The 26,589-nt window shown below is 40.6% G+C and overlaps 1 protein-coding gene across 3 annotated transcripts in view; it reads left to right on the top strand.

The window, feature by feature from the left end:
- The window catches only part of akap7 (A kinase (PRKA) anchor protein 7), a 46,034-nt gene that overhangs the window by 6,952 nt on the left and 12,493 nt on the right, over positions 1 to 26,589 (top strand). For 2 of the 3 annotated variants that reach the window (XM_004542016.4, XM_004542018.4), the window contains exons 7-9: positions 985 to 1,097; positions 1,573 to 1,619; positions 2,114 to 2,214. In XM_004542016.4, the coding sequence (XP_004542073.2) occupies positions 985 to 1,097; positions 1,573 to 1,619; positions 2,114 to 2,214 (261 nt within the window). Of the gene's footprint in view, positions 1 to 984; positions 1,098 to 1,572; positions 1,620 to 2,113; positions 2,215 to 12,777; positions 15,006 to 26,589 lie in introns of those variants that run through there. The other variant, XM_004542019.4, reaches the window with a different exon arrangement.

Below are 26,589 nucleotides of genomic sequence, written 5' to 3'. Positions count from 1 at the left end.
AAAAGGGCTGATATGAAAGTCATAGATCTTTGCATATTAAACAAGTTAAAGGTGTAGAGTTACATTTTATGGGATGAATGGAATATTTTAATGGCCCCTCCACCCCCTGTGAATCTGAGTTTGTAAGGCTTTCCTCATTAGTAGTAACATTAGTACCGCAAACAAAGTTTATGTTGAAACATAAACTTTGTTGAAACATATGTTGAAACATAAACTTTGTTTTCACGTAGACTGAAGCTTCTTTTAGGGCCCTGCTTATGAAGCATTTAGAAAAGTTGGAAGTTTAACAAGCAGCATTCATAAAGAACGGCTCTGGTTGTTGTTTTTGCAGAAAATTACTCTGTAGGGACAGAAGATTTACAAATCAAAATTCCTTATGGGAAGTGCTATAAGAAAAGGAAATATAAGACAGGAAGTCAGGCTCTCTCGTCATCTTGTCTGTACTTTCCACCACTGGTATTGATTATATACTAACCTTTCTCTCCCTGTAGAGCTCCTCATCTAAAAATACCTCTGTAGTCTGACTCTAAACACTGTTTGTCTGTATATTTGTCCTTGCAGGCTTGTCTGTGTGTTCACGCCTTTATTCACTTATCTATCTTTATCTCAGTAGCTAAATGATATTTTGGCTAAAAGCTTTTTTCCCCATCATCTGACACACATTCTCAGCCATCTGTGGCTGCTCCATTTGTGTGCTCTGTTATAGCAGTAAAAAAAAAAATCTATAATAGGGAGTCGAGATGCTTGAGCGGAAGAAATGGAGTCACGTTATTGTGCATTTGAATCCACGTCATGTTCTCTATATTTATGCATGTGTATCATTATATCAGTTATCATGCTTCCTTTTAGTTTATTAAATGTGCTTGTTTTGGTTTGCTGTGAAAATATGCTGAATTTTTTGATGTGCTTATTTTCAGTATTTAATTGAATGACTCACTGGGAGAAGGTTTATATTAAAAATAAATGTGCACACGTCTGTTGCAGAGTTGTTGCGGAGCCGTTTTGAGGAGCAGGGGCTTCTGCAAGGAGACTGCCGAGGGTTTGAACCCCACCTCACCATTATGAAGCTGTCCAGAGCTTCAAAACTCCGATCTCAGGTTTGTGTTGTTTTTAATAAAAAGCTGCTTTTAACTACACCATCTGCACTGGTGCTTCTCCCTCCCCTTCCTCTCAGAAGCTGTTAAAATGTTGCAGCTGTAGGTAAATGTCACATTGTGGCTCCAGCAGAAACTGATAATGGGCATTAGAATTAATAACTAAGAAGAAATTTGAATTTATATCACTTTAGAGTTCGTGATGACTACTGTAAAGGTTAAGGGCCAAACACCAAGAAGAGAGAGGAGATAAATAAAGAAGATATGAAAGATGGTTGAGGGTGGATGATAAGGGAAGAAGAATTATAGCATCTATCTCGTTCCCTCTGACACTTTATCTTACCTTATACTTCCTGGTGCCTGCCGGGCGGCATACTTGTCTTCTTCCTGTCAGTGCGTTTGTGTGCGTGCAGAAATTTCACTTTGTTTATTGCAACCTGTGACTAATACGACTTCCTTTCTCCTTTGTCTCTCTCAGGGTATAAAGCGTGTGGACCCGGCCCTTTACTCCAACTACACTGACAAGTAGGTACTTTGTTTCTCATACAATGGAAAATTCATAATCTGCACAGCACATTATAAGGTTTGGACTTCTTGTGCAGTGGGGCCATTGTAAGACTCACACAGCAGCTATAGATGACACGGTGCTTGAACATTATGGCATCTTGTAATGTTTTGACTCAGTTTTTGTGGTTTTTAAGATGCAAATTTACACAGAAACCTAGTGTACCATATATTTAAAGCCATCTCCCTGGTGCAAAATACATTTGACATCTGATCACTCCAGCATGAGAATAGTGCAGGTAATAATCCTTTGAATTCCCAGCTTACGAGTGCTCATCCTCTCTCTCCCACCTGCTGCGTGTGAAAAAGGCTTAAATTTGGCTGTCACCCCCGCTGCTCTTTGCCATCATGCGACTATATGACTGACATCTGCCTTTATTATCTGCTGGAGGCCTCAGTGCTCGCTGCGTCTTTATCTTCTGTCATTGTGACTGTTTTTCGTTTCATCACCACAGATTCTTTGGAGATCAGACGGTGGAGCGGGTGGATCTTTGTTCTATGTTGAAGAAGAAGCAGCAAGATGGATATTACCACACTGAAACGTCACTACAGCTCGGTTAGTAAAGGCACAAACTCACACAGTTATTTTTGATGCTCGTTTTGTTGTGTCAGAGGCAAAACTGAACCACCGGAGGGCGCTGTCAGCTCACATGAGAGTCTCAACAATTTGGTTTTCATAGCTGTGGGTAAAATGTGCTCACAGCAACAACAGTTTGGCTTAATATTTTTGTAATTTGAGAAGTGAACTGGAGCTCAGTTTTGTTATTCATTAGAATGAGGATTTGGTGGTTTTGCTGATTTTATCTGCAGTTTTTTCATTTTCTTGCTACTTGCTGTTGTTGTTAGTGGTTTGATCAGTTTTCTTTTTTATTCTAAGGGGATTTGTGTAACACCGTCAAACTTCAAGTACTTAGCAGAACTTAAAAGAGAGGCACAGTGGTTTAATCAAACACAGCAGTGTTACACAAGAGAGCTAATTTCCATTTTAGCCATTACCACCCAGCTGTGTATTAACGCCTGCCGGGTCTTTGAAAACTTGGCGGCGGTAGAGAATAATGACTCAAATTTCCTCTAAATGTAAGAAGTAATGGAAGGTTTCTGCTTTAAAAACTTAAGCAGTTTCATTACTGTGAGTAGAACATGTAAAAATGTGAGTGTGCAAAACATGAAGGGGAATGGCTCATGCTTTTAGTTCGGTTTGATGTGAATCGCGTAGAATAATTCTTGTGCCCGTTCAGCTCCTTTGTCATTGATGTCGTGCTGTTTATTACTCTGTAGCCAGATATGATTTGAGACGGCACTGTCGACTTGGGACGCTGCCAGGCTGTCAGTACGTTTGTGCTCTTCTTGTCTAGCAGCTACCGGGAGTCGACAGGGAATTGTGTTTAGAGGAAAACGTGTCTTTTAAAGGATTACTTCCATCAGTTTCGTCTGTCTGGGATAAAACAAATTGCCGTGATTAGTTTGTGAGCGGCCACTTCTTGTCATCCGTCATTGAAAAACAATAGACTGATAGTCCTCACATGATGAGATGAGATTGGAGACATTTTGTTATTAAAAAATGAAAAAAAAAAAAAAAGATGTTAAATTATTGTAATCATTTAATCTGCTTTTAGAAACAAAATGAAAATGTGCCCCTCGGCTCTGAAATACCAACAAAGCAACATTCTGTACTTAGATTAGAAGCACAAATGCTTCTCTCAGGGTCATTTATGGTGCTTTTCATAAAACATCCATCATGTAGTTTTAAGCTGTGACTGATTAGTGTTTCAATCTGCCAACAAAGAAGTCTTAACTTGAGAAACTCTGCTGACCTAATTAATGTGGTCTGTGGTTCAATGAAAATCACTTGTGTGATAATTAAAAAACCAAATAAATATTCAGTTAGTTTCACGGTGGGATGGAAACACTGAGTGACTTGTTTCTGTGCATTGGCCACATGTTTTTCTATTATGAGTAGGATTCACCGAGGAGCCACACCAGTGGTATCACAGTATTTAACGCCCTACGTGACGGGTCACCTGTGATGCTTCATAATATCTGTGAGTAAATGTGAAAGGTACCCCAAGAAAGCTGGAGGAAAAGATGAATGAAGTGCTGAATTTAATGACTGATGACCCTCTTTTCAAATAACATTGAGTTGATTAAATTAGCAAATGCTGGATGCAGCTTGCAGTATAAAATATGGTTTGAGTGCTGGATAAGAACATAAACCACCTGGTGTCACCCACTTGTTTGTGAAGTCCTGTTTTGAAGCTTTTAGATGTTTTCACGAAAACCTGATGCGATGAGAAGAGGCAGGTCTGAGTGTGAAACCGCATGCTCTTCGGCTAACAACTTGTCAATCACAAGTTCTTATTTTGTGATTGTTGCAAACCCGAAATAATCCTTTCTTAACACAGTATTACCAGAATTTACAAAATCTTAAAAAATGATCTAACTAATGAGCGACTGAGCCCATTAACTCATCAGGTGTTTACAGAAGCCGTTTTCCCGACTTCTATAGGTACAGAAGTCTTTTTGCAACCACGCAAATCAGCCCCTTTGCCTTGGTTTCGCCCAGACGTTACATTCATGTTTTAAGTGTAGCAGAAAACCTAAACAGTCATTAAAAAGCAGATAAAAGCATCAAAATTTGGGGTCTGAACCAGATGCCACCAAGTAAAACAGGTCTGAAGTACTGAAGGAAGATTCATGGTGGATTTCATCTTCGTGTTTCAGATGAAAGGATCCACTGAATATCTCATTTCTCTTGGCTTCAAAGCAGCTCCATAATTATTATATTCATAATGTTGTTACCAGTAACCCTTTCCCTTACAATATTTACTTCAGTAGAAATATTTATATATTTTTATGACTCAGTCTCAGTCATGAGTCTGAAATAAAGTTTGGCTCTGAAAAGTGGAATAAACTTTAGTTAGGGTATTTTGCAGAAAGCTCTCACAAGAAAAAGCACTCCGATATGTCGTCACACCAAAATTTGTCCTACCCTTAGTTACCATGGAGTTAACAGGAGTTGTGTATACCTTAGTCTCACACACAAGCACTTCCTAAGTCTCGCTGTCAAGTATCTGCGGTAATTGCTGTGTATGCGTGAGTGTGTGTGTGAGTGAGAGAGCTGTCAGTGTAACTAGGCTGTCACAATGTTTTGTGGATCACTGGGCTGTCTGTGAGAGACAAAGAGCGTGTGTGTGTGTGTGTGTGTGTGTGTGTGTGTGTGTGGGTGTGGGTGTGGGAGTGAGAAACGGTCAAGGGGAGGGGGTGTTTACCTCACACTTCACATCATCAAAAAGCTTGTGTTTTTTTTGTCAAGTGTTTTTCCAAAACAGCGCTTATTTAAAATGTATGAAAATGGGGGAAAATATTGCATCCATTGCTCTGATGTTACCATGCAGCCTGCACACTGAATGTTACAGTGAGGAGAGTTTAAATATGATGTGATACTGCTCGCTGTGTGTGAGCAAAGTGCTAGGAAAGGCAGGATTTAAGTGGATGAGTCCCTCAAGCTTAGAGGTTACGTAAGCTTTAAACCGAGACTATGTAAACTTTAAGAGAAAAACAAAATCGTCCTCGTACAAACTAAGAACTACAATAACTCAGCTGAAGTTGTAGTGATGTTTTGTACTGTGCAACGTCTCGTGGTCTCACTGCTGCCATTCAACAAGCCTTTAATAATGAAAATAGTGACCTACAAACAACTGCAACAAAAAAAGATGGGAGCCCAGGCTAAAACACGCAGAAGAAGACCATGAACCAACCTCAGAGCGGGCTGGCGGATTCAAGCTTCTCCCCTAAACTACTTTTAGTCCATCAGGACTAATACACAACACTAAACACTTAATACACAAACTGTAAAAGCCACATAAAGATAAAGCCGGTGCTGATGGAGGTGAGGGAGGAGTAAATTGCGACAAAGACGCCAAATGCTGACCACCATGCTCGGCCTTCTCTGGGTTTTGGAACCCAACTTTGTGAGCACAGTAACTTAAGAACAAGGGAACTTAGGGTTTTCAAATTGATGCCATAGGTGCATCTACTAAAAATCTCTGACGAGTTCAAATCTCACTTACCTCGATGTCAAAAACAAGTTCTGACGTTTTCTGAAAATGTTGTAAATGCGATAACTCAAGGTAGCACTGGTGTCTGTCAGTATTCTTTTTAAAGTGTTGTATATTTGTGACAGCTGTTAACGTCGTCACCTAACTAAACACCCTAACTCATGGAGGAAAACCCACTTTATGACTCAGAATTCACTCATTGGACTCTTACGTGCAGACAGAACAATGCTGACCATAATCACAGCTTCACCAACACGAGACAGAAATCTGACATGAGACCTTAGCATATTTTTAGATCGCTATAACCGGGCTACTTGTTGCAACACTGAGAGCAAGATGACAGTCTGTACCACAACAGTCCTCTCCTCTGAGCATCGATAGTGTTTGATTTTATTCTGTAGCAAACCAGGATGGATGGATGCCCTCCAAAGCACACTGTGGTTTTTTTATGTTTAAAAACAGAGTTTCTTCATTTTCCCACAAACCACTCAAACACACCAACAAACCAATACTTTTTTTTTTTTCATTTTGCTGCCAGCCATGGTACAACAGCAGCATTAAGAGCAGAAATGTTGTGTATGATGGATCTACTTATACCAGTGCACAACAATGGCAGAATTGAAGCAGTTAAGAAAAACAAACTATTCATCTTCCCAAACACCTGTGGTTTAAGAGTGACCGGCATCCGCACGAACACTTGAAATCTTTAAAGCAAAGAACACATGATGAGCAGCGTGTGTCATCACTCTCTCTGTAGGAGAGCAATTATTCAGCCAGCACACCTGCTGCTGTCTTATGGCTCAACGGAGACGACGATGCAGCGGGAATAGACTTGGCACTTCAACCGTATTTCAAATGGGAAATCGCTAATAACGTGGCTAATTTAAAGTGGAGCTTTATCGCATACTGTTAGTTTTCATCAAGGCCTTGTACTTGAGTTGCTTACAAAATATTGCATAAAATATCATAATGCGTTGCAGGTGATAGCAGTAGTTTGGTGTCTATTGCTATTGATTATAGCGTCCGATGAACTGGTCGGGCTTGTTCTCCTCTACATCCGTGTTTCTCACGGGAAATGATTATTTGATCATTTCCTGCTGAATTTGAAAGTTTGCTCATTTACAAAGAGATGAACAGTCTCGGTTTAATTTTAATGGAAAGACAGAATATCAACTAAAAATCCAGAAAAACCCTAACACATTCAAGTTATAAATTGATTGGTAAAAAACATAAAATCCAGAATTATTCAGGCTCTCATTCTGTGGTTTTTTTGTTTGTTTTTTTGTCTGGTGGGGCACAGTGGTCAGAGTCTGTATGTGTATATCTTAATCCCATAATCCACACTACAACATAATCCACTACAGAGCTCATTGAATGTAATCTAAAAGGGCATCTTTTTATGTTTGAGGAAGCAACACTGTACAGAGTGCAAGAACAAAGAGTGAAGGGGGGGATTTTTGTTGCCTGTTGTAATGTTCTTAAGTTGTATACTTTTATGTTTTCGGTAGAGATCAGTTTGTCGTGGCGGTTACAGTTTAGTAGTACAGGTCCTGAAGCAAGCAGGGATTTCATGCAACAGGGAGCAACTGGTTTGTGTTTGTAGTGTTGCCAAAGAAGCCGATAGTGCCTAATACATACAGCAAAGTGAAGTGCAAACAGTGAGGCTCACGCCACATAGTTAAAAATAAGAAAAACTATGTTATTTGCTTTCAACTCACCTGCACATGAAAAAATAATTTCATCAATCAATACAGGAAATAGTTAAAAAGATACTGTGTAGAGTTTGTGTTGCAGATGTAATATAAAACAAATGGTCTGATTTTACAAAAATCTGACATGTTTATCTGACTTATTTTGTTCTGTGGCGGCCAGAGAATAAATGGAAAAGCTGCTTGTGCACTTTTGTTTGGACAGGCGCTAAAAGTTCAGCACGAAGATACCAAAAAACACTTGAGTCTCTTCTCGTTCGCTTTCCACTCGCTGGCCTGTTGGAATGTGACATAAATTTAAGCCACGGAGTCAAAACAATGAAAGAAGTCTGTGTGCGTGTGTTGAAAAGTGTCCTCATCACTCGTGATGTCACTACAAAATGTGCCTGGAACATTTAAACTGTTATACTTATCCTGATTTTTTTTTTTTAATCCCCCCCTAGAGGTAGAACAGTTTCCCATTAATATGTAGTTACAGCCAAGGGAAGTCGAGCCTATAATAAAAGCAGCCTTACATAGGAGATGGTCAGTGTATTATTTCCAGTCTGTGTCTGTGGAGGTAGAATAATAGGTCTAGGTCAACTCGGGACCTTTTGGTATTTACAGTATTCACACCTACAGCTTTATGTACAGACACCCATAAATGGGTGTAAATGCTTATTAACAGGCATGCACAGACTAGAAGTGCTCAGCAGCACTGTGGGACTGCGTGCACATGGACTCAAGAAGGTGCTTTGTTGCTCTCTGACCCTTTGCTGTTTTGTTAAGATAAGGTTACTCACTTCTGTACAGACTGTGCTGCATGTTTTTTTTTTCTTCTATGAAGTAACTCTTTGGCAGTGCTCGTTTTCCACTCAGCAGCTACACAGACTGATGACGCAGTTTTGTTAATTTGAGTGTAAGTGGGCTAATTTCTCTCTGGAGAAATATTGAATCAGGGGTTTACAATATTTAAAGGATGAAAATTGAGCTGTAAAGAGTTTAACGGCATTCAGGGACCGCTGATGTTTTGAACATTTAAGAGTTTCGTTGGATGGATTATTATTATTATTTATTTATTTATTTATTTTTTACTCCTCTGGTTTGTAGAAGCCACAAGGACGGGTAGGTCCGCTGAATCTTATCTGCCTTGCATTTGTTGAAAGACACATGCCAAACATTCGAGTGCAGGGACCATGGAAAAATGCTTTTTTTTTGGAATTACTTGGGTAGTGGTTCATTGTTTGATGGCACTAAGCAGATAATTTAGATTTCCTCCCCTTCTTTCTCATCTTTTGTTACAAGTTGCGTTTTTATGGCTGTCGCTACTGCTTTAAAAGCAGTGATCAGTGTCCTTATTTGACTGGAAGCACAACAATTATGGGTACGCTAGGGAAATAAAACAGTAAAAACAAACAAGCCTTAATTATACTAAAGGCTCTCACTGTTAATGCTTAAGTCTTCCCGTGTGGTAATATTGGCACATCCGCCTGGCTCTGTTTCTAATAATTGATTTAATTTAATATAGACTACCTCTCTTCCTGTACACGCCTCCTCCTCTGTAATTCCTTGTAAGAAGGGAAGATATGAGTGTCTGTTATACTGGAGCATCTGTGTAAGGCCTTCGATTTAGTGCTATATAGCGCCATCTCATAAAACAGAGGTATTGCCAATTTTGGTGTGACCAGCATAATTTATACTTAAGTAACTCTGTGTTTACAAGGGAGGAAAACATAATTGTACAAAAATAAAAATGTAAACAACACATCTGGCCAATAAGCCGATTGAACATTCACACATTGTTTGTAGTGACGCCTTTAGGTTCGCGTGGAGATCACTTGGATTTTTCTCTGTGAAAAGAAACCAAGTCACAGGGAAAAGCTACAAGTTTCCAAACTTATCAACTGATTCGGACCAGAGTAAGCAAACTATTGGTGTGAAACTTCTCCTTCAAGCTGACCTGATTTTTGTGTGGCAAAGTGGGTCTCTGGTTTTGACCCAGCATGTTTCAGTTGAGGTCCACAGTTCAATCGCAGTCAATCCAGCGACACCAAGTTGTGCCACAATTTAAGTTGTGCTCTGTGAATTTGTTCCCTAGGATGAAAATGTCTTGAAGCATGTAAACCTTGCAGTGGGAACCAGAGATGGGCAGTAACGCATTACTTGGAGAGTAACGCGTTACTGTAATCTGATTACTTTTTTCAAGTAACGAGTAAAGTAAGGGATTACTATTGCAAAAACGGTAATTAGATTACCGTTACTTTCCCGTAGGAACACTGCGTTACTAAAACCGTGATTTTTTTTTTTTTGCAAGAATGTCTCTTGACAGTGACGTAAGCGAGTGCGACCTTCGTGACAACAGCTGTGTGCAGATCAACAATGGATCATATATCGAGTACGGGAGAGAGTATGAGCGTGCAGCGTTTAAAACGTGGAAGTACTGACCTTACTTTGAGTTTGATTCCATAAAAAGTGACAAAAACATTAGTGTCCGTTGTGCGTGGGAAGAAAACTTCTTTTTACACCGAAAAAACCCCTAAACAAGCTCCGAGTGCGCAACGACTTAAATTCAAATTCAAATTCAAATTTTTATTTGTCACGTACACAGTCATACACAGTACGATATGTAGTGAAATGCTTGGACAACTGCTCGTGACCTAAAGAAAACAAAAAAGGAAAAGGCTATGAATAAGATAGGAAATAAATATGAAAAATTAAAAAGGGTAAATTTAACTAGGAAGGAATAAAATATAAATTAAGGTTAAAAATGAAATAACTGTACAACACAAATTAGAATGAAGGGTAAATTTAACTGGGAAGAATAAGATAAAGATAAATATATAAATTAAAGTTGAAAATAAAATAACTGTACAACAAAATACACAATATAGAACTATATAAGAATGTATGAAGAAATCTAAATATAAATAAATATATACACAATAACAGCAGCTGTACAAGTATTAACCGGAAATGAAGAATATAGTGACCAGTGTTGTGCAAAACCAAAGTCCAGAAAGTCCAGTGTGTGTGTAAGAACTGTATGTGTGGGTCAGTACTGTGTGGTGGTGTGATTGAGAGACCGTATCGCCTGCGGGAAGAAGCTCCTCCTCAGTCTCTCTGTGTTGGTCTTCAGGGAGCGGAATCGCTTTCCTGACCTCAGCAGAGAGAACAGTCTGTTGTTGGGATGGCTGAGGTCCTTCACGATCTTCCTGGCCTTGGTCCAGCACCGCCTGCTGTAGATTGAGTGCAGGTCAGGGAGCTCGGAGCGGATGGTGCACTCAGCTGACCGCACAACCCTCTCTAGAGCTCGTCTGTCCTGCATGGTGCTGTTCCCGAACCAGGTTAAGATGTTTCCCGCCAGGATGCTCTCTATGGTGCACGAGTAAAAGTTAATGGGAAATTCACAGAGAAACTCGCGGATTCTTCACCTGACCGCTGTGGCACACCTGCACCAGAGCACACCTCCGCCTACCCCACTCCTGCTTTACAGGTGAAAATATTTATATTCTGCTGTGTTTTACTTGCATCTATTTGAAAAGAGTGTAAACGCAAAAATATTTTATTTTATGCGCTGGAATGTGCAGAAAATAGGTTTAAATGTTAAACTACTTTCTTCAAGTCAGAGAATGTTGCATATAATTTAATTTTTGCTTGATGCATAAAGTTAAAAGATTAAAACTGATAAAACAAGTTTAAAAAAGAGATTTTTCCATTTGATTACATTTTGTATGATGGATTATGTAGAAAAAGTAGAATTGGGCTGACAGATCTATCGCTTTATTACCTATTCAGGTTGTAAATCGTGTTTTTAAAAAGTAGCTAAGTAACTAAGTAATTAATTACTTTTGAAAATAATTAATCAGTAAAGTAACGGGATTACTTTTTTGAGGAAGTAATCAGTAATTAGTTACTGATTACTTTTTTCAAGTAACTTGACCAACACTGGTGGGAACCTAGAAGAATACCATCGACTCGCCAGATTTACCTCTCTTCAAGTTCCCCTGAAATAAAAATCCAGTTAAAGGATCACCAGTTTGACACACTGGAGAAAAACGACTATTAATCAAAGAGGAAGTTTAAAGGCAGCGAACGAGCAATGCTAAAGCTGAACCATAGGGACTACTGAGGTTGACCTTGAAGGGGAGTTCAGCCCGATTTAAATCAGGCATTTTACACAGTCAGATTACACAATATTAGTCCAATGATCGCAGAACAGTAAAACAGATGCTTGTTTTATTGCATGCTGTGTTACTACTAGAAGTAAACTATAAGACAACTGTCCATCATCTGGGAACAACATCATTTTCTCAGCTAGTCTGACAAATTCTGCAGAGTGTCATAGTCCCGACGAATACCATGAGAATATGTTGACGAGGAAGAGCGCGGACGTTGACAGTGCTGCCATGATTAACACCCCCTTCACAATCACCTTTGTCCTTCATGCACACTATGAAAATCCAAGCTGTCGTATGAGGGTCTAGTCTTGTCTCATGGCCAAGTAGCAGTTTCTTGACTCTCACTGCTGTATCTGACATCTTGAAAGAAAAAAATATCATGTACTATGATCCTGGAATTACACATTATACAAGGCTCCAGCATCAAGCAGGCCCTGCCAGGAATTTTTCAGATGTTAAAAAGAACGGTAAAGCTTATGTGCGGCACACAGGTATGTTATCTCAGGTCGACATCTGAATCTGTAGGGAGCGCAGCAAACTATAAGCACCTGACAATTTGCAGTAGTGAACGCTAAGAGGATAGCAGGTGTGTTGGAGCAAGATAAAGGAGATGAGAATAGAGAAGGAGAAAGGAATCAAATAATCCGGCCAAATAGATGGGAGGATGGAAGCACAGCAGAAAGAGATTGAAAAGGAGAGAGCAAGAAATAAGTGAGATTAATCGAGAACGATAAATGAGTGTGGGAAGAGAATGGAAAGGCAGAGGAGAGAGGAACGGGCTTGCACAATCAGTAGAATTAAATAGATCGTGCGGATGGAAAGGGCAGATAGGTAGGCCAGACAGATGGTGAGAGAAAATTGGAGATGTGAGTGAAGATGACATTAAACAGACAACCGAATTGAAGCTTGATTTAAAAGGCGAGGTGGAGGAGGCTCGGTCGAGCTAAGGAGACACTGCAATGACAAGAGGGACTGGCAAAAGATGCACAACTGGGTAGTGGCTTTCAAAAAAAATTAAAAGAATGCTTTTTAATCAGAGTTTAGCATCAAGTCAATTAAATGTCTCAGATACAAATCTACTTAATCAAGTTGGAGAAACAGGAACAGAATTGGTTTTACAGGTGGAGGCCACTGACAATTTTTTTTCCTTTCTCATCTTTTCTGACTGTTTTTCACCTGTTTTGCATTTGGCTAGGGTCAGTGTGACTACTGGTAGCATGAGGTGATCCCGGGACCCTGCAGAGGCTGTACAGGTAGTCAATCTCCTCCAGGATGACACATCATTACTCCATAAGCATGGAGTCTCAAGAGCACGGAGAGGTGCCAGAACACAGGCAGTTAGTCGAGGAGAACTGGACAAGGCTGCGAAAAGTTCTTAACCCATCAACAGGACCAGTATCTGCTCCTTTGTGAAAGGAGGAACAGGATGAGCACTGCTAGAACTACAAAATGATCTGCAGGACACTGGTGGACATCTCTCTGACCAGACAATCAGAAACAGACTTCATGAGGGTGGACTGATGTCTGAATGTCCGCTAGTGAACCTGGCTGTGTCAAGCCTGTTTGCCACAGAATACCAGACCTGGCAGGTCGACCACTGGCGTCCTGTGCTTTTCACAAATGAGAGAAGGTTCACGCTGAGCACATGTGACAGACGAGAAAGCGTTTGGAGACTGTAACATCGTTCAGCATGACCGGTTTGGTGGTGGGTCAGTGATGGTCTGGTGAAGCATGTCCATGTAGGGACGCACATTCCTCCACAGCCTAGGCAACGGCACCCTGCCTGCCATTAGGTATCAGGATGGAATCCTTGGGCCTTCTGTCAGATTCTAACCTGGCTTCATCTTGGTGCTCTACAATGTCTGGCTTTATTTGGCAAGAATATGTAGATAGTTCCTGGAGAATGAAGGAATTGATACCACTGATTGCAATAGAACACCTCTGGGACATGATGTTTGATTCAATCCAACAACACCAGGCTGCTGATTTCTTCATAATGTGTACTTGTGAAATATTCAAGATTAAAATACAAAAGAGAATTGTGTTACTTACCTAGATATTACCATAATACTTACCATAATTTATGTCTTTCTGGTGCATATCCAATTGCCAGAACCATGTTACTACATGTTACTTTGGGGGAAAAAACATTACCAAAATGACATTTGCAAACAGCCTGAGGGTTTCACATAGTAGTATTGTATGATTGAGTGAAAGAAGCTCCACCAGCCTGTGAATGAGTAAATACAGATCCCAGCTCAATGGACAGTTTGTTTATTGGAGTGTGAGTGAACGCTGATGGAGCGAGCACGTGAAAAATGCTACTTTACATTAGTTTCACCAAATTGATTCAACACAACAAACAATCGAACATCATAACAAGGCCCGTGTGTGGGAGAGGGATGTGCTACTTTAGACGAGCAAACAGGCTACATTATAGCAGCCAAAGTAAAGTGAATTTATGTGGTGTTTTCTGTCTAAATAAAACAGACAATTAGAAAAACCTCATCTGTCGGTACTGTGGAAAGACCACATTATCCACTAAAAAGCCCATTTGGTTTTGTGTTCAGTCTTGGCTGAAATGTGCAATGCAGATGAGTAATCTTTTTTTTTTTTTTTCCTTTTTAGGTTGATAAGTAGTTTGAGTTTTTATGGTAAAAATCCTACCTCGTGGCGACCGCGCCAGGAGAGCAGTAATCTGTAAATCTGCACCTCTGTGCTGAATAGTTCTCATCTTCTTTGCAGTGAAAGATGATTTATAATTTACCTTCCTGTAGCTTTAGTTTACCTTAGCAGCAATAAGATAACTTTCAGTTTGTTCATACTGAATAGATGGAGAGGTGTTGGTTTGATTTACGTATTTGAAATGCCAAATTATGTGACCAAATGTTTATAGTAATGCTACATAAATAAGTATTGGTTGATTTTATTGAAATGCCAGGTGTGTTACACAGTCTTACATAACTGTGGGCACGTGTATAGATAATCACATAGCATTGATAACAACAGGCTCTCAATAGGGCTCGGTTATCTAAAGTATGCAGTTGTCTTGTTTGCTTTGTGTGCATAACCTGTCTTGTGACAAAGTGCTGAGGCACCATGAGTTCAGATCAGCTAAACAAAGTCCACACTGTGTCTTTTTCTTTTCTTTTTTTTAGCTATCGCTGTGTGTGCACTGTGAGGCTTAAATGGAAGAGTACTTAAGATACCACCAATAACCCCAACTGTTTTTATGGTTTAACATGCGGAGAATAAATGTGTTCTTCTGGGATAAAACGTCCTCACATCGCTTTTTGTTTGCATAAGTAACCCTGTAGCTAACCCTGAACATCTGACATTAAAAAGCCCAAAATCAATACCAAGCGTTGCGTGTACACATACTGTATTGTTATGGTGTAACTGATACTCAATAGAAATCAAGGCAAATCAATAAAAACACCTCCTCACAGCTGCGAGTGTGTTTGTGTGAAACGTGGCAGCTGTGAGCTGAATTCTTCTGATAGAAAAAGGGCTCCACTGTCTACTTATGCAGCTGAGCTCAGCTTATAAAGCTCCACAATGCACATGGTTTACATATATGTGTGTGTGTGTGTGTGTGTGTGTGTGTGTGTGTGTGTGTGTGTGTGTGTGTGTGTGTGTGTTTCCTTTAACACATCTCCCCTTACCCTTAGCTCTTGTGTGTAATCCACCATTAATGCTGGAGGGTAGAGGTGTGCTTTTAAGCAGACCCACATGAACACTTGCAGCTAGAAAAACGCGTCCCTGGAACTGGTGGAGAGTAATTTATTACTGAACTCCCTTCAGAGCTTCTGAAGGGAGTTGTTGAGGACACTTGAATGCACCCTTATGTTTTTATAAGTCGTGTGTCGTGTGTGTAATCACTCTCCTTCATGAATCCTCATTGTTTCACACAGTCGTCTGCGTAGCAGCAAAGTGCTTCCAACAAAGACGGCTAGAAATTTTAGCTTAACACTTGTTTGCCTGTAATTTGACTTTGCTTTTGTTGTTTTTTTTTTTCCCCATATTGATGTAAGTTACATTGACATAAGACTGAAAAACAAAATCAAAAATTCTTTGAATATGGAAGCCACAGCCGTGAAGACCAACAGAACAGTTGGTGAGGCCCTGGCAGCCTCCGGTTGCTGGAGAAAAATGTTTATAGATTTTCATGGTCACCTGTAGTTTCCATGGAAGATGCGCACGTGATTTCAAACACTTACTAACTAACCACAGAGTGGTATTGCAACTTGAAAACATGCAAGGGGAGGTGTTGGTGTTTGACCCATCCAGTTGAGACCTTAAGTTTAGGGAGAATGAGGCTCCTCACTCACCTTATTTAAATTTGTCTGATGTACCTCTGAAAATAGACTCCTTGTGCACCTCTGGATGGTTTCTGGATCTGTGGTGCACACTGAATCGGTTTCCTTATTTTAAACAAACAACTCTTTAACTTTAATTTCATTGTGGAGTATAGGGTGAAGTTGTAGAAAGGAAAATCTGGCAGGTGAAGCTGGTGGTGAACAAGGATTGTGTTGGCAAGGCTTAAAAGATACATAACACACGTACTGGCACACAGCACAGATCATGCAGCGTGATACTCGTGCTCCTGGTTGTAATCTTACCTTGATTACAGCTGTTTGGTCTCTGCCTTATACCTGGAGGCCCAGTTCTCATCACCATCCTCATGTAAAATTGATCCTTGCTTCTCTACTTTTTGCAGATTGCATGTTGGCTTGCAGAGCTAGAAAGTGGGATATACTTACGTGGATATAATTTCTTCAGCAGCCCACCGTTTTGATTTAGGTGTGAGTTTCCACAGAGAAAGTGTTACAGGGATCATGCGCGTCCATATTTTGTGTTTTGTGCCCTGAGAACAACTTCACATCTGATGGTCTGATGGTCTGTTTTGACTCTGTTGGTCATTATCATAATCCATTTTCACAGATGGATGAAGCAAAACATTTTTTTTCTTTGCTGGAATAGTTGCAATGCCTGCAATGCCTGAGCTCCATCTGCGATCCTTCTTTGAGGTCAGTGCCTTTGAATGTAGGACCTCACGCTCACCTGAAAGAGGAGCAGGAACATCTGCATTTTTAGGCACCATAATGCACATTACATCATCGCTGTCGAGCAGCTTTCTTTTTATAAATATTGAAAAACCTGCTGACATCATCGAGCTGGATTAAGCCAAGACCAAGAGATGTACTCGTTAAAGATAAGCACAAGAAACCAATCAATTCACAGACGATACTTTTCACTTATCACTCCTAACAGATGTCACGGCACATAAATCTGCATGCACCTCAGTTCAATACATTTTTTAGTATAGAAGAAACAGGAAATCTATACATAGTAATGTAAAAATGATGTTTTTACCATTTATAAGGAATATAAATATTAATAAGTGTCTGAAAGGCCAAAAGTCTTAACCATAATAGCATGGAAATGCTGGCATAGGAAAGAAATGGAAAAAGAAATCTCAATAGTACACGTAATAGTACATCTTCTCCAGTTAAAGAGTTACTGTCAATGATGAAACACTACCTAAGTTAGTTTACATTTCTTCAGTATTGAACAGCAGAAATTCAAACTTTTTAAAATTATGACAAATTGCAAAATGCTTAGCAGCGTCTCTAATAAAACCTCTGTAACTTCGCTTCAGCAGCATCAGGTAATGTTCATATGCTGAGTCATGTTTTCTTCCGTTTTTGTTCTACTGCAGAATATTTTTAAGGTTATCTGCTATAAAAAGCCAGGCCAGGAAAATCTCCTTCATATTTTTCTGTTTTATCCTCAGTTACTTTGATACGAAGGCATCTGCTGTGATGCTTACACCTCTGATGAAGTCTCACAAGTGTCAGTACTGATAAATGATCAGAATTATAATATTTCTAACTGTCTTAGGTAGAGCTGGGCAATATGACGATATATATCGTGTGGACGATAGAAAAGTGTCTATCGTGCCATTTGTCTTCTATCGTTTCTAACCTAATTTTATAAATTATTACATAAAATATATCATTAACACTTTAAAGCCGGTCGGAGTGGGCACGCTCCGTTTTGCCTAATTATTTTTAAATCCCTGTATAACTGGAACCATGTAAGCTAGGGCAATAATTTTTTTTGCATATGAAACCGGAGGAGTTCTACTTACATCTTGGGGCGATCGTGGAGTTCGCCTTGTAATCGGAAGGTTGCCGGTTCGAGCCCCGGCTTGGACAGTCTTGGTTGTTGTGTCCTCGGGCAAGACTCTTCACCCGTTGCCTACTGGTGGTGGTCAGAGGGCCCGGTGGCGCCGGTGTCCGGCAGCCTCGCCTCTGTCAGTGCGACCCAGGGCGGCTGTGGCTACAGTGTAGCTTGCCATCACCAGTGTGTGAATGTGTGTGTGAATGGGTGGATGACTGAATGTGTAAAGTGCTTTGGGGTCCTTAGGGACTAGAAAAGTGCTATACAAATACAGGCCATTTCAATCTTATGCTACCAGCTTGTCCTAGGTCACGGTTTCCTTCCACATATAGCTTTGCAAAAATTGCATAAAAAGCACTTGCAGCAACAAAAACATATTCTAGAAACACGCTTTTCCGATCAGCTTTTCATAACACTTCCTATCTTGGAAGTGTTGTTGTTGGTCAGCGTGAACTATCGCATGTCCGCCATTACCTGCCCGGAACCGGAAGTGACGTCATTTTTGCGGAAAATGTAGATTTGTTTTGTTTTTAACCTTCAGGGCCTTATAAGCCTATACTGGTGTTTTTAAAAGTTATGTTTGACTTTATGCTTTTCTGTATCATTTCTTGGATGCTTAGAACTCAAATTACACTGTTGGAAATCATTTATTTTGATGTACATGCTGTTTTTTTGCAGCAAGTTGGGAAAAGAAAAACTATAGCCAGCCGAAGATACAGCAGTCTTTCACACAAGGCCCTTATGAGAAAACGTCCAAGCGCCATAAACAAACCACAGGAGCCGTCTCGCGTTACATTTGTAAATTCATGGCCCCTGTTTATGTAGTTGAGAAGGACAGCTTTCGTGACCTCGTCAAAGTCCTTGATCTGAGGTACGTTATGCCCGGTCGTAAGCACTTCAGTAAAGTCGAGTTGCCTCGCTTATATGACGCATGCCGGGCCAAAGTAGAGAAGGATGTTTGCAGTGTTGTGCATTATGCTTTGACGACTGACCTATGAACGAGCAGAGATACGCAGCCCTACATGAGCATAACCATCCATTTCATTAACAAAGACTGCACCCTCTGCGCTCGCTGTTTACAGACTGCGTACTTTCCATATGACCACAGGTCAGGTGGTATATTGTGATATATATCGTTATCGTGATATAAAATAATTCATATCGTGATAAATATTTCTTCCATATTGCCCAGCACTAGTCTTAGGCAAAATTTACCAGATTCAAATCTAATTCAATTGAATCGAATCGGGACCTTGTGAATCTGAATCGAATCGATTCTAGAAATCAGTGACAATACTCAGCCCTACATGTGAGCACAAAAAAGCCTAAGAAGTGGTTTCCTTTGAAATTTTGACTGCCTGACACACCAGTTTAACAGAAATGTAGATCATTCTTGTAACTCTTCAGGAACTACACAGTATTGTGTAATAAAATATAAAATTAGAAAATATTTTGTGTTTTGGGTCTAGCCCTAGTCTTCCTCATGTGGATTCGGTCTGGCTGTACTCGGTGATGTGCTTTAACCTCAAATGGTGAAACGTTTGTTGTTTCCACTGTTAGCAGGATCAGTTTTCCTGCATCATTTACAAAGAACTGTGCTTTGTTGGATTTTCTTTAGTTTTTAGGTGCTAACACTGCTCTCGCTGTCAGACATGCCTGCCAGTATGGCCCAGCCCTATCTGCTAACTGTATTTCCAGTAATTGACATGCTTATTTCCAATTAAATTTATATCCAGGTTGGATAATGATCGATTGCATCTCTAATAATAAGGAGTAGTCTATGTCGTCTAGAGCGCATTTACCTGATTTTACAAATAATAGCAAAAAAATTAAGACAACTGTCACCAGACAACAAACAAAATAGAGCAAATATTTACCTGCAAAAATTGAGAAACCATGACAAGCTTTTTTTCCAAACCATTTTTTGTTTAGCATTTGAAAATCACTTATTGCCAACTAACTTGCTGTAAAGATGTTAAAAAGAAGACATTAACAGCTCAGCACCCCCAGTCAGGCTCATTGAGATCCCGGATGTAAATGCCACACTGAATTACTAGTCATTACATCTGAATGACTGCAACCTTCACAATAAGAGAGTGGATATATATAGGAAGCTGATGATAATCTCCTTATGTGCCTTTCCTTGACCCTCATCTTGGGACGTCGGTGTTTAGCCCTGACTATTGTTTTAGTCATAATCCACACTTGAGTCCAGAATTTTTACTTTTTTTTTTTTATCTGTAATGTATGTTATCCTCTTTATTTCACCACGTCCTAATTCCATTCCAGACCTCATAAATTACACAGATAAACCCAGTAGCAGGCTGCAGCTGCCGGCTGTTCAACAATCATTATTCAAGCTACAGTGACGAGAAGAGGCGGAGCTTGTAGGCACCCGACCCCTCCACACACAAACACAGAGCGATGTCCGCCGTCTCCTCATACGCACTGCTCCCTTTTCCACATCCGAAGGCTCGCTCAGTGTCTTCTCACTGAAGCCTGCTCATACATGCAGCCCTCCTCCTCTGTCCTCATCTAGTTTCACACACATGCACTCTTTATCTTTACTCATGCACGCCCCTCCCCTGCTTTGCTCACTTCAAACCAAAATCACTCTTTATTTGTTCTGTCTTTTTGTCTCCTACACATGCACCGTCCAGCTCTCCCATTCTCTTCTCTTTCTCTCTCCTCCCTCTTTCCCTATCTCTCTCCCTCTCTCTGATACACACCCCCCTCCTCCCTGTGTTAGTGCAAAGTAGAGCAAGAGCAAGGAATCACTCGTTCATTTTTTTCCAGCGTCTGCTGTCTTTCTCTGTCTTCTTCGGGCTGCACGGACGGAGAGCGAGGGTTTTTTGGGGGTTTTTCTTGTTTGGTTGCTTTCATCCTCACTGGGTTTGTCTGCCCTTTGGGAGGGGAGGAGAACAAGTGACACAGAGGGCAAGACGGGAGGAGAAGCGGGGCTCTCCCTCCATCCGTCAGGCTTAGAACAAGGGGCTGAGGAAAAAGAGGGGTAACAGTAGGGCGAGGGGAACAGGAGGAGAGGGAAGGAGGCGCCATGGGTCAACTGTGCTGCTTCCCTTTCTCCCAAGCCGAGGAGAAAATCAGTAAGTGCCTCCTGCTCCTGTCTCCATGCGTGGGTGTGTGTTGTTGGAGAAACCAATCGGATTGATACTCAGCGGTGCTGCTTTTTTGGAAAAGACTGCATGTGTGCAGTGTAGGAAGATACTGCACATCGTATATGTGTGTGTGCGTAGTGCTTTGTGTCAGCTGAGTGTGTGCGCACAGCTACATACATGTCAGTGTGTGACCTACACATGGACAAGGAGTGTCTGTGAGAGAGCAGCATCATGTCACAGCATTTGTGTGCAGATTAGTGTTGTGTATGTTTGAGCGTTTGTAGACGAGTGGTCCTATTTCAGCTGTGTAATTCTGTGTCATCAGTGTGTAATTAATCAGTGGCCGAGCAGAGCCACTGATTAAGCTTCAGATGAAACACTTTGTGAATAGGTTGTGCAAAACGTGTCTGTAGAAAGCTGCTCTGTGGCTTTGCATTAGTGTTTATTTTTTATTGTTTGTTTGGCTGTTTGTTTTCGGTGTTGCTGCTTCTGATAAGCAGGTCCTTAATTTCTTGTGCATGTGCATTATTTTGCACACGAGCCAAACAAAACGGGGCTAAACTGTGACTACTACTTACTACTCCACCTCTATTATATTACATAGCAGTGGTCTTTCATAAATATAAAGTTATTAAATAAATAAGCAAAGGAGCTTTTTGCTTTTGTGCTTGCCTTTAAGTTTATATTTCTTATTTAATCGTATAAATTATACTCATAATACCTATGAGTATGTTCTTTTATTAACTTTTGCTGCTTTGCTTTAACATAATGGACTAAAGAAGCTAAAGATCCTGTCACACTGACGCACTTTTTCAATAATGCTCCTTGAAGTTAGATCTACTCATCCCCCTTCACAGCTGTTCTAAAATATTTCATTACTCTGTGGTTTTTATTTGATTGTTTTAAACTCGATGCCCGATATTTCACTGAAACTCTCGGTCTGCGGTCAGCGTATCAGCTGGCCGAGCTACAATTTTGGGCATAATTGGCTCCAATGTCATTGCCATATGTGCACGTCTTAAAACTCAGATTCAAGTTGGGCACAAAGAAAGTTTCGACCTTTTAGCAGACAAATACGAAAACGCTCATCTCACAGTCAAGCTCTGCAAGTCACGCTGCGCAGTGAAGGTCAAATATCCAACTGAGGGGAACAATAAGCAAAACGCTTTTCGAGTGGAGGGAGGGGCGGCTCTAAAATAACTTGTAAATGCCTCTTGGGTTATCATTCTGCATTCGTTTAATCGTCATGTGCCATGGATTAGCCAGTTAACGCGTCTTCTGGAAGATGTTTTTTTTGTTTTTCGAGCACCACTGTTATCTAATGCACGGGGTCGTTGCACAATATCTGCGGTCGGTTAAAGGAAAATTCAAATGAATAAATAGTTAAAGTCAGGGGACAAATTTTCCACTAAGTGACAGCGACAAAAAGAGGCTGCTCTTCATCAGCTTACATGAAATTAAATGAGCTCCAGAGGATAATTATGGGAGCAGTTTGTGGTTTGATTGCAGCCTTCCCTCTCATTGTTCTGCAGCAGCTGTATTGTTAGTTAATTTGGGTTTTGCATGAATGTGCAGCGTAGTTTTTGGGGCTGCTGCATGTCATAGGACATGAATTGCAATTATTACTCTCTTCCTCCAATATTATCAAAACACACACACACAATCTGTTGTGGAGGGTCATAGCATGTCACAACATTTAACGCAACATTAAAGAGTAGTGTTAAAGGTCAATACATCTCTTCTCTTAAACTGAATGCACACATGCTGCCACATATAGATTTGCTCTAGTTAAAGGAGGGTTTCGGTCAGTGTGAGGGTTTCTCTTTTCTCTTCGGTAAAATTGGATTTGCTACTTGTTTGTCTCAGTCCCAGTAATGAATTGAAAGTCGGTAAATTGAAATTGATCTAATGTAGATACTAATAGAAAAGCTAGTCTCTGTGTGAGGCTACGCTTACGTAGAAGGTTGATGATGCCTTCTACGACCTGTCAGTTAGATTAATAATTAAACAGAGATACAAAGTAATAAAATCGTCCACTGATTTATGGTCAGTTAAGGGTATGTTTGTGTGTGCAGGCCTTACATGAGGTCTTGATCGTGCTGATCATGAGGTCATAAAGACAGACTTTGACACCAGCTGAAATGGCTCGTCTGCAGAAGGGCTGTGGGTGTGTGTGTTTTCTTTTTTTGTAAGGGCAGAAATATTAAACTGGGCTGAGTGTGTTCTCCCCTCCTTCTCTCTGTTTTCTCCCCGATGTGTCTCTTTGCTCTTTTCCCCGCTTGCAGCTGCATTGCTATAAACAGTCGAGCCACTGTGCCCTACTTCTGTGTGGAGAGAGAAGGATAGAGAAAAGGAAAGAGCGGCGCAGGGAATGAAAACTAATGAGGGAGAAAGGAGGGATTGGGCTTTAAGAGAAGTGGGAATATTGAGACAAAGACAGAGGCAAGTAGAGGGAGCCAACAAACGTGTATGTATGTGTGTGTGCGTGTGTGTTCTGTAGGTCAGATGCTACCCCTGTGATGTGGTGACAGTTGCCCCTCGTGAGCGCAACAAGACACATGCGTACTTGTGTTCCTGCTGTGTATCTGTGTGTGAATAAAACACTGACCAACAAGACAGGGTGTCACACGGTGGTGTTGGCTGTCACTGCTGGTGAAACTTAGAAAATTGAAACAGTTGAATTAATTTCTTTATATGACTATAACTTTATGAATAATAGCCATTTTTTGTCATACCCATTAAAATGCCGTATGAGTGCTAGATGTGTTCTTACGGTTGTTATTTAGTTGAGTATTAATGTAAAAAATGTAATCGAAACCCAATCCTTGACTTGATCAGCAACAATAATCAGGTATGCTGTGGTGTTTAAATGATGCTCGGCTCAAAGTGTTACAAGAAACCATGTCCCACACCATTACACCGCCACCACTATCCTCAGCCGTTGATACAACGTGGGATGGATCTGTTCTTTCACGTTGTTTACACCCAATTCTGACGCCAGTATATAAATGTTACAGCAGAAATTAAGACTCCTCAAATCAGGCAACATATTTCCAATCATCTGTTGTCCAGTTCTGGTGAGCCTGTGTGAATTATACCCTCAGTTTCCTGTTGTTAATTGACAGGTGTGCCATCCAGTCTGGTCTTCTGTTGCTGTAGCTTATCTGCTTCAACATTCAATGTGTTATGCATTTATGTGTGCTCTTCTATAGCTTGGTCGTAACAGGTGGTTATTTGATTTGCGGCGTTAAAAAACAGATGCAGTTAGGTTGTTTTGCATTGTTTGAAGCTGACAGCTGGTTGCTTGCAAAGTTTCCAGGCTCCAGTTGACTAGTATTGACCCTCGACTACGAAGTCACACGTCAGTCAACAGTATCCTGGGCTCTCATTGGTAGTCGCTTTAATCTCTCACCTGATAGTTCAGAAAAATTTATCTCAGGTCCACTCACTCTGTGTTGCCAGTGTTTTTTCACCCATAGTCCACTGAATTCAAGGAATGTCATTCACTTTGTATGATCACTAGTCATCGTTTTCAGTGTGCAAACAGCTTCACTGTTGCCTCAGCTCAACACAATCTGGCCATTCTCCTCTGACTTCTTGACATCAACAAGCCATTTTCACCCAGACATCCTGCTGCTCATTGGATCCTTTCTGTTTTTCAGAAAATTCTCTGTAAACTCTAGAGACTGTTGTGTGGGGAAATATCAGCAGTTTCTAAAATACTCAGAAACTGTTGTGCAGCTGTTGTTGGTGCCAACAACCATGCCGCATTCAAACTTACTTAAACCAGCTTTCTTTCTGACATGGAAAGGACAGGAGCAACACTCATGTCCTTTCAGTGCAGTTAATTTGTACCCATATCTTAGATTCTTTTCTTCTTCTAACAGTCTGGTAAAGGTAAACTTTATTCCTCACACAGCATGCTTGGGACAAGCTATTAACAGTCACACAGCCTCTATATGGATATCTGTTTTAGCTTTTCACCTGCATGATCTGTCACTAAAGAGCAGAAATGACCTTGATCGGACATCTTTCCCTGTCGCATGGGTTTGCACAACTGTGACGTCACAGAAGTGTTAAATATCCAGCTCTGTGTTTGTATTTGTGAGATGTGCTGATGAAGTCAGCAGGGACCACGTGCGGAAGAGGGGAAGCAAATCGACAACAAAGAGAAACAGAGAAAGGGAAGAGATGGATACAGCGCTGCTCATTTCACCTCTTTCCTCCCAGCCACTCCTCTGTGCTAAGATTTCTTCTTTTATTCTGGCGCCTCTCTGGTTTTACTCGTCCTTGTTGTATGGAAACATCAGGAAATGAAAGGATTTTTGAAATGATTACCTATCAGATGGGCTCAGGTGTTTATAGACGAAACAATCTGACTGAACTAACAACATACAGACAGCTGTAATTGATCAGACACACTCGGTAAGTGAAAAAGTAGGGAAACTCTCGAATTTAGTAACATCTCCTTTAGGAGCAACACCATGCCTCGCAGTTGGGGTAGGATGTTTGTGTTGGTCTGCTTTGACGTCTCTCTTCAACTGCAGACGTTCGACTTTTGTCTCGTGTGTCCACATAAAACGCTACTCCAAGAGTGTTGTGGAGCACTGAGATCATCTTTCACAAACTTAAAATATGCTGCAGATTTGGTTTTTGGGAACCAGCCTTCCTCTAACACCATTCAGTGTTTTCCTTATGATAGACACATGAACACGACTTTAGGAATTTGTTGATCTGTGCACGTTTTGGTGTCACCCATGGGTTTGGGGGTTTTATTTGGTTTTGTTTCTAACTTTTCATCATTACATGTCTTGCTTTTTATGTGATCCAAGCCAGATGTCTACTCTAAAGAAGATTGTCAACAGTCTTAAGTTTTGTTTTTTGCATGGTTCACACCAAACAGCCTTTTTATTTTTGTAAAGAAAATCAGTCTGTGTGATTAACTGGATTTTGTGGATTTTATAAAACCCACATTTAAAGTTTCCTCTCCTAAATTGAAGATGTTTTATGTTTGTCTTTGCTCAAACCACATTGGATTAGTAATCAGATCTGAAGTTCTGCTAATGCCAAAGCACTCAAAAACCTTTCTCTGTATTACTAACACTGAAATATTCCCATTCTTTCATGACCTGTAAGTGTGCTTTTATAAGAGTGGACCTGACAGCCCAGGTCACTGAGCAGAAAAGGCCATTTCTGAGTGCTGTCTGCCTTTTCCTCAAGTCCTGATACTAAGGAGTGAGTCACATTTGGGTTTAAATTACACCACACATGGCCCAAAGAATGGCCTAGGGGGCCTGGGGACTAAGTTTTTGTTACATGAAGACAACCCACTGTCTCCTTTTTTAAGGTGCAATCAATATGTGATGTTCACTTCTTCAGTGCCTTTTCCCCATCAGTGCTTGATTGTGACAGGATTGTAGCCAGCGTCTGTGTTTGTGCAGACTCTGTTTAAGCTCAATTTGTTTTAGAACCGGACCAGACTGTCTCCAGCCGTTATAAAGATCTCCAGCACACATTAAAGCCAAATTAGATACAGTTCTATGTGTAAGTAATGAAAATAAACCAGTTTACTATCACTGCTTACTGGTGAGGTGTGGAAATGAGCAAACAGACTATGATGTGTTGCTCTGTCACACCAGAGTAAAAGACCGAAACATATCAAATCAAAATGCAGTGGGATTTTTTTTTTCCCGTGCTTGTTTTCC

Source organism: Maylandia zebra, linkage group LG15 (assembly GCF_041146795.1).
Source record: "Maylandia zebra isolate NMK-2024a linkage group LG15, Mzebra_GT3a, whole genome shotgun sequence".
In the NCBI taxonomy this organism is placed as follows: Eukaryota; Metazoa; Chordata; class Actinopteri; order Cichliformes; family Cichlidae; genus Maylandia; species Maylandia zebra.
Note: the sequence above shows the minus strand (reverse complement) of the source record. Positions and strands in the feature narration are given on the sequence as shown.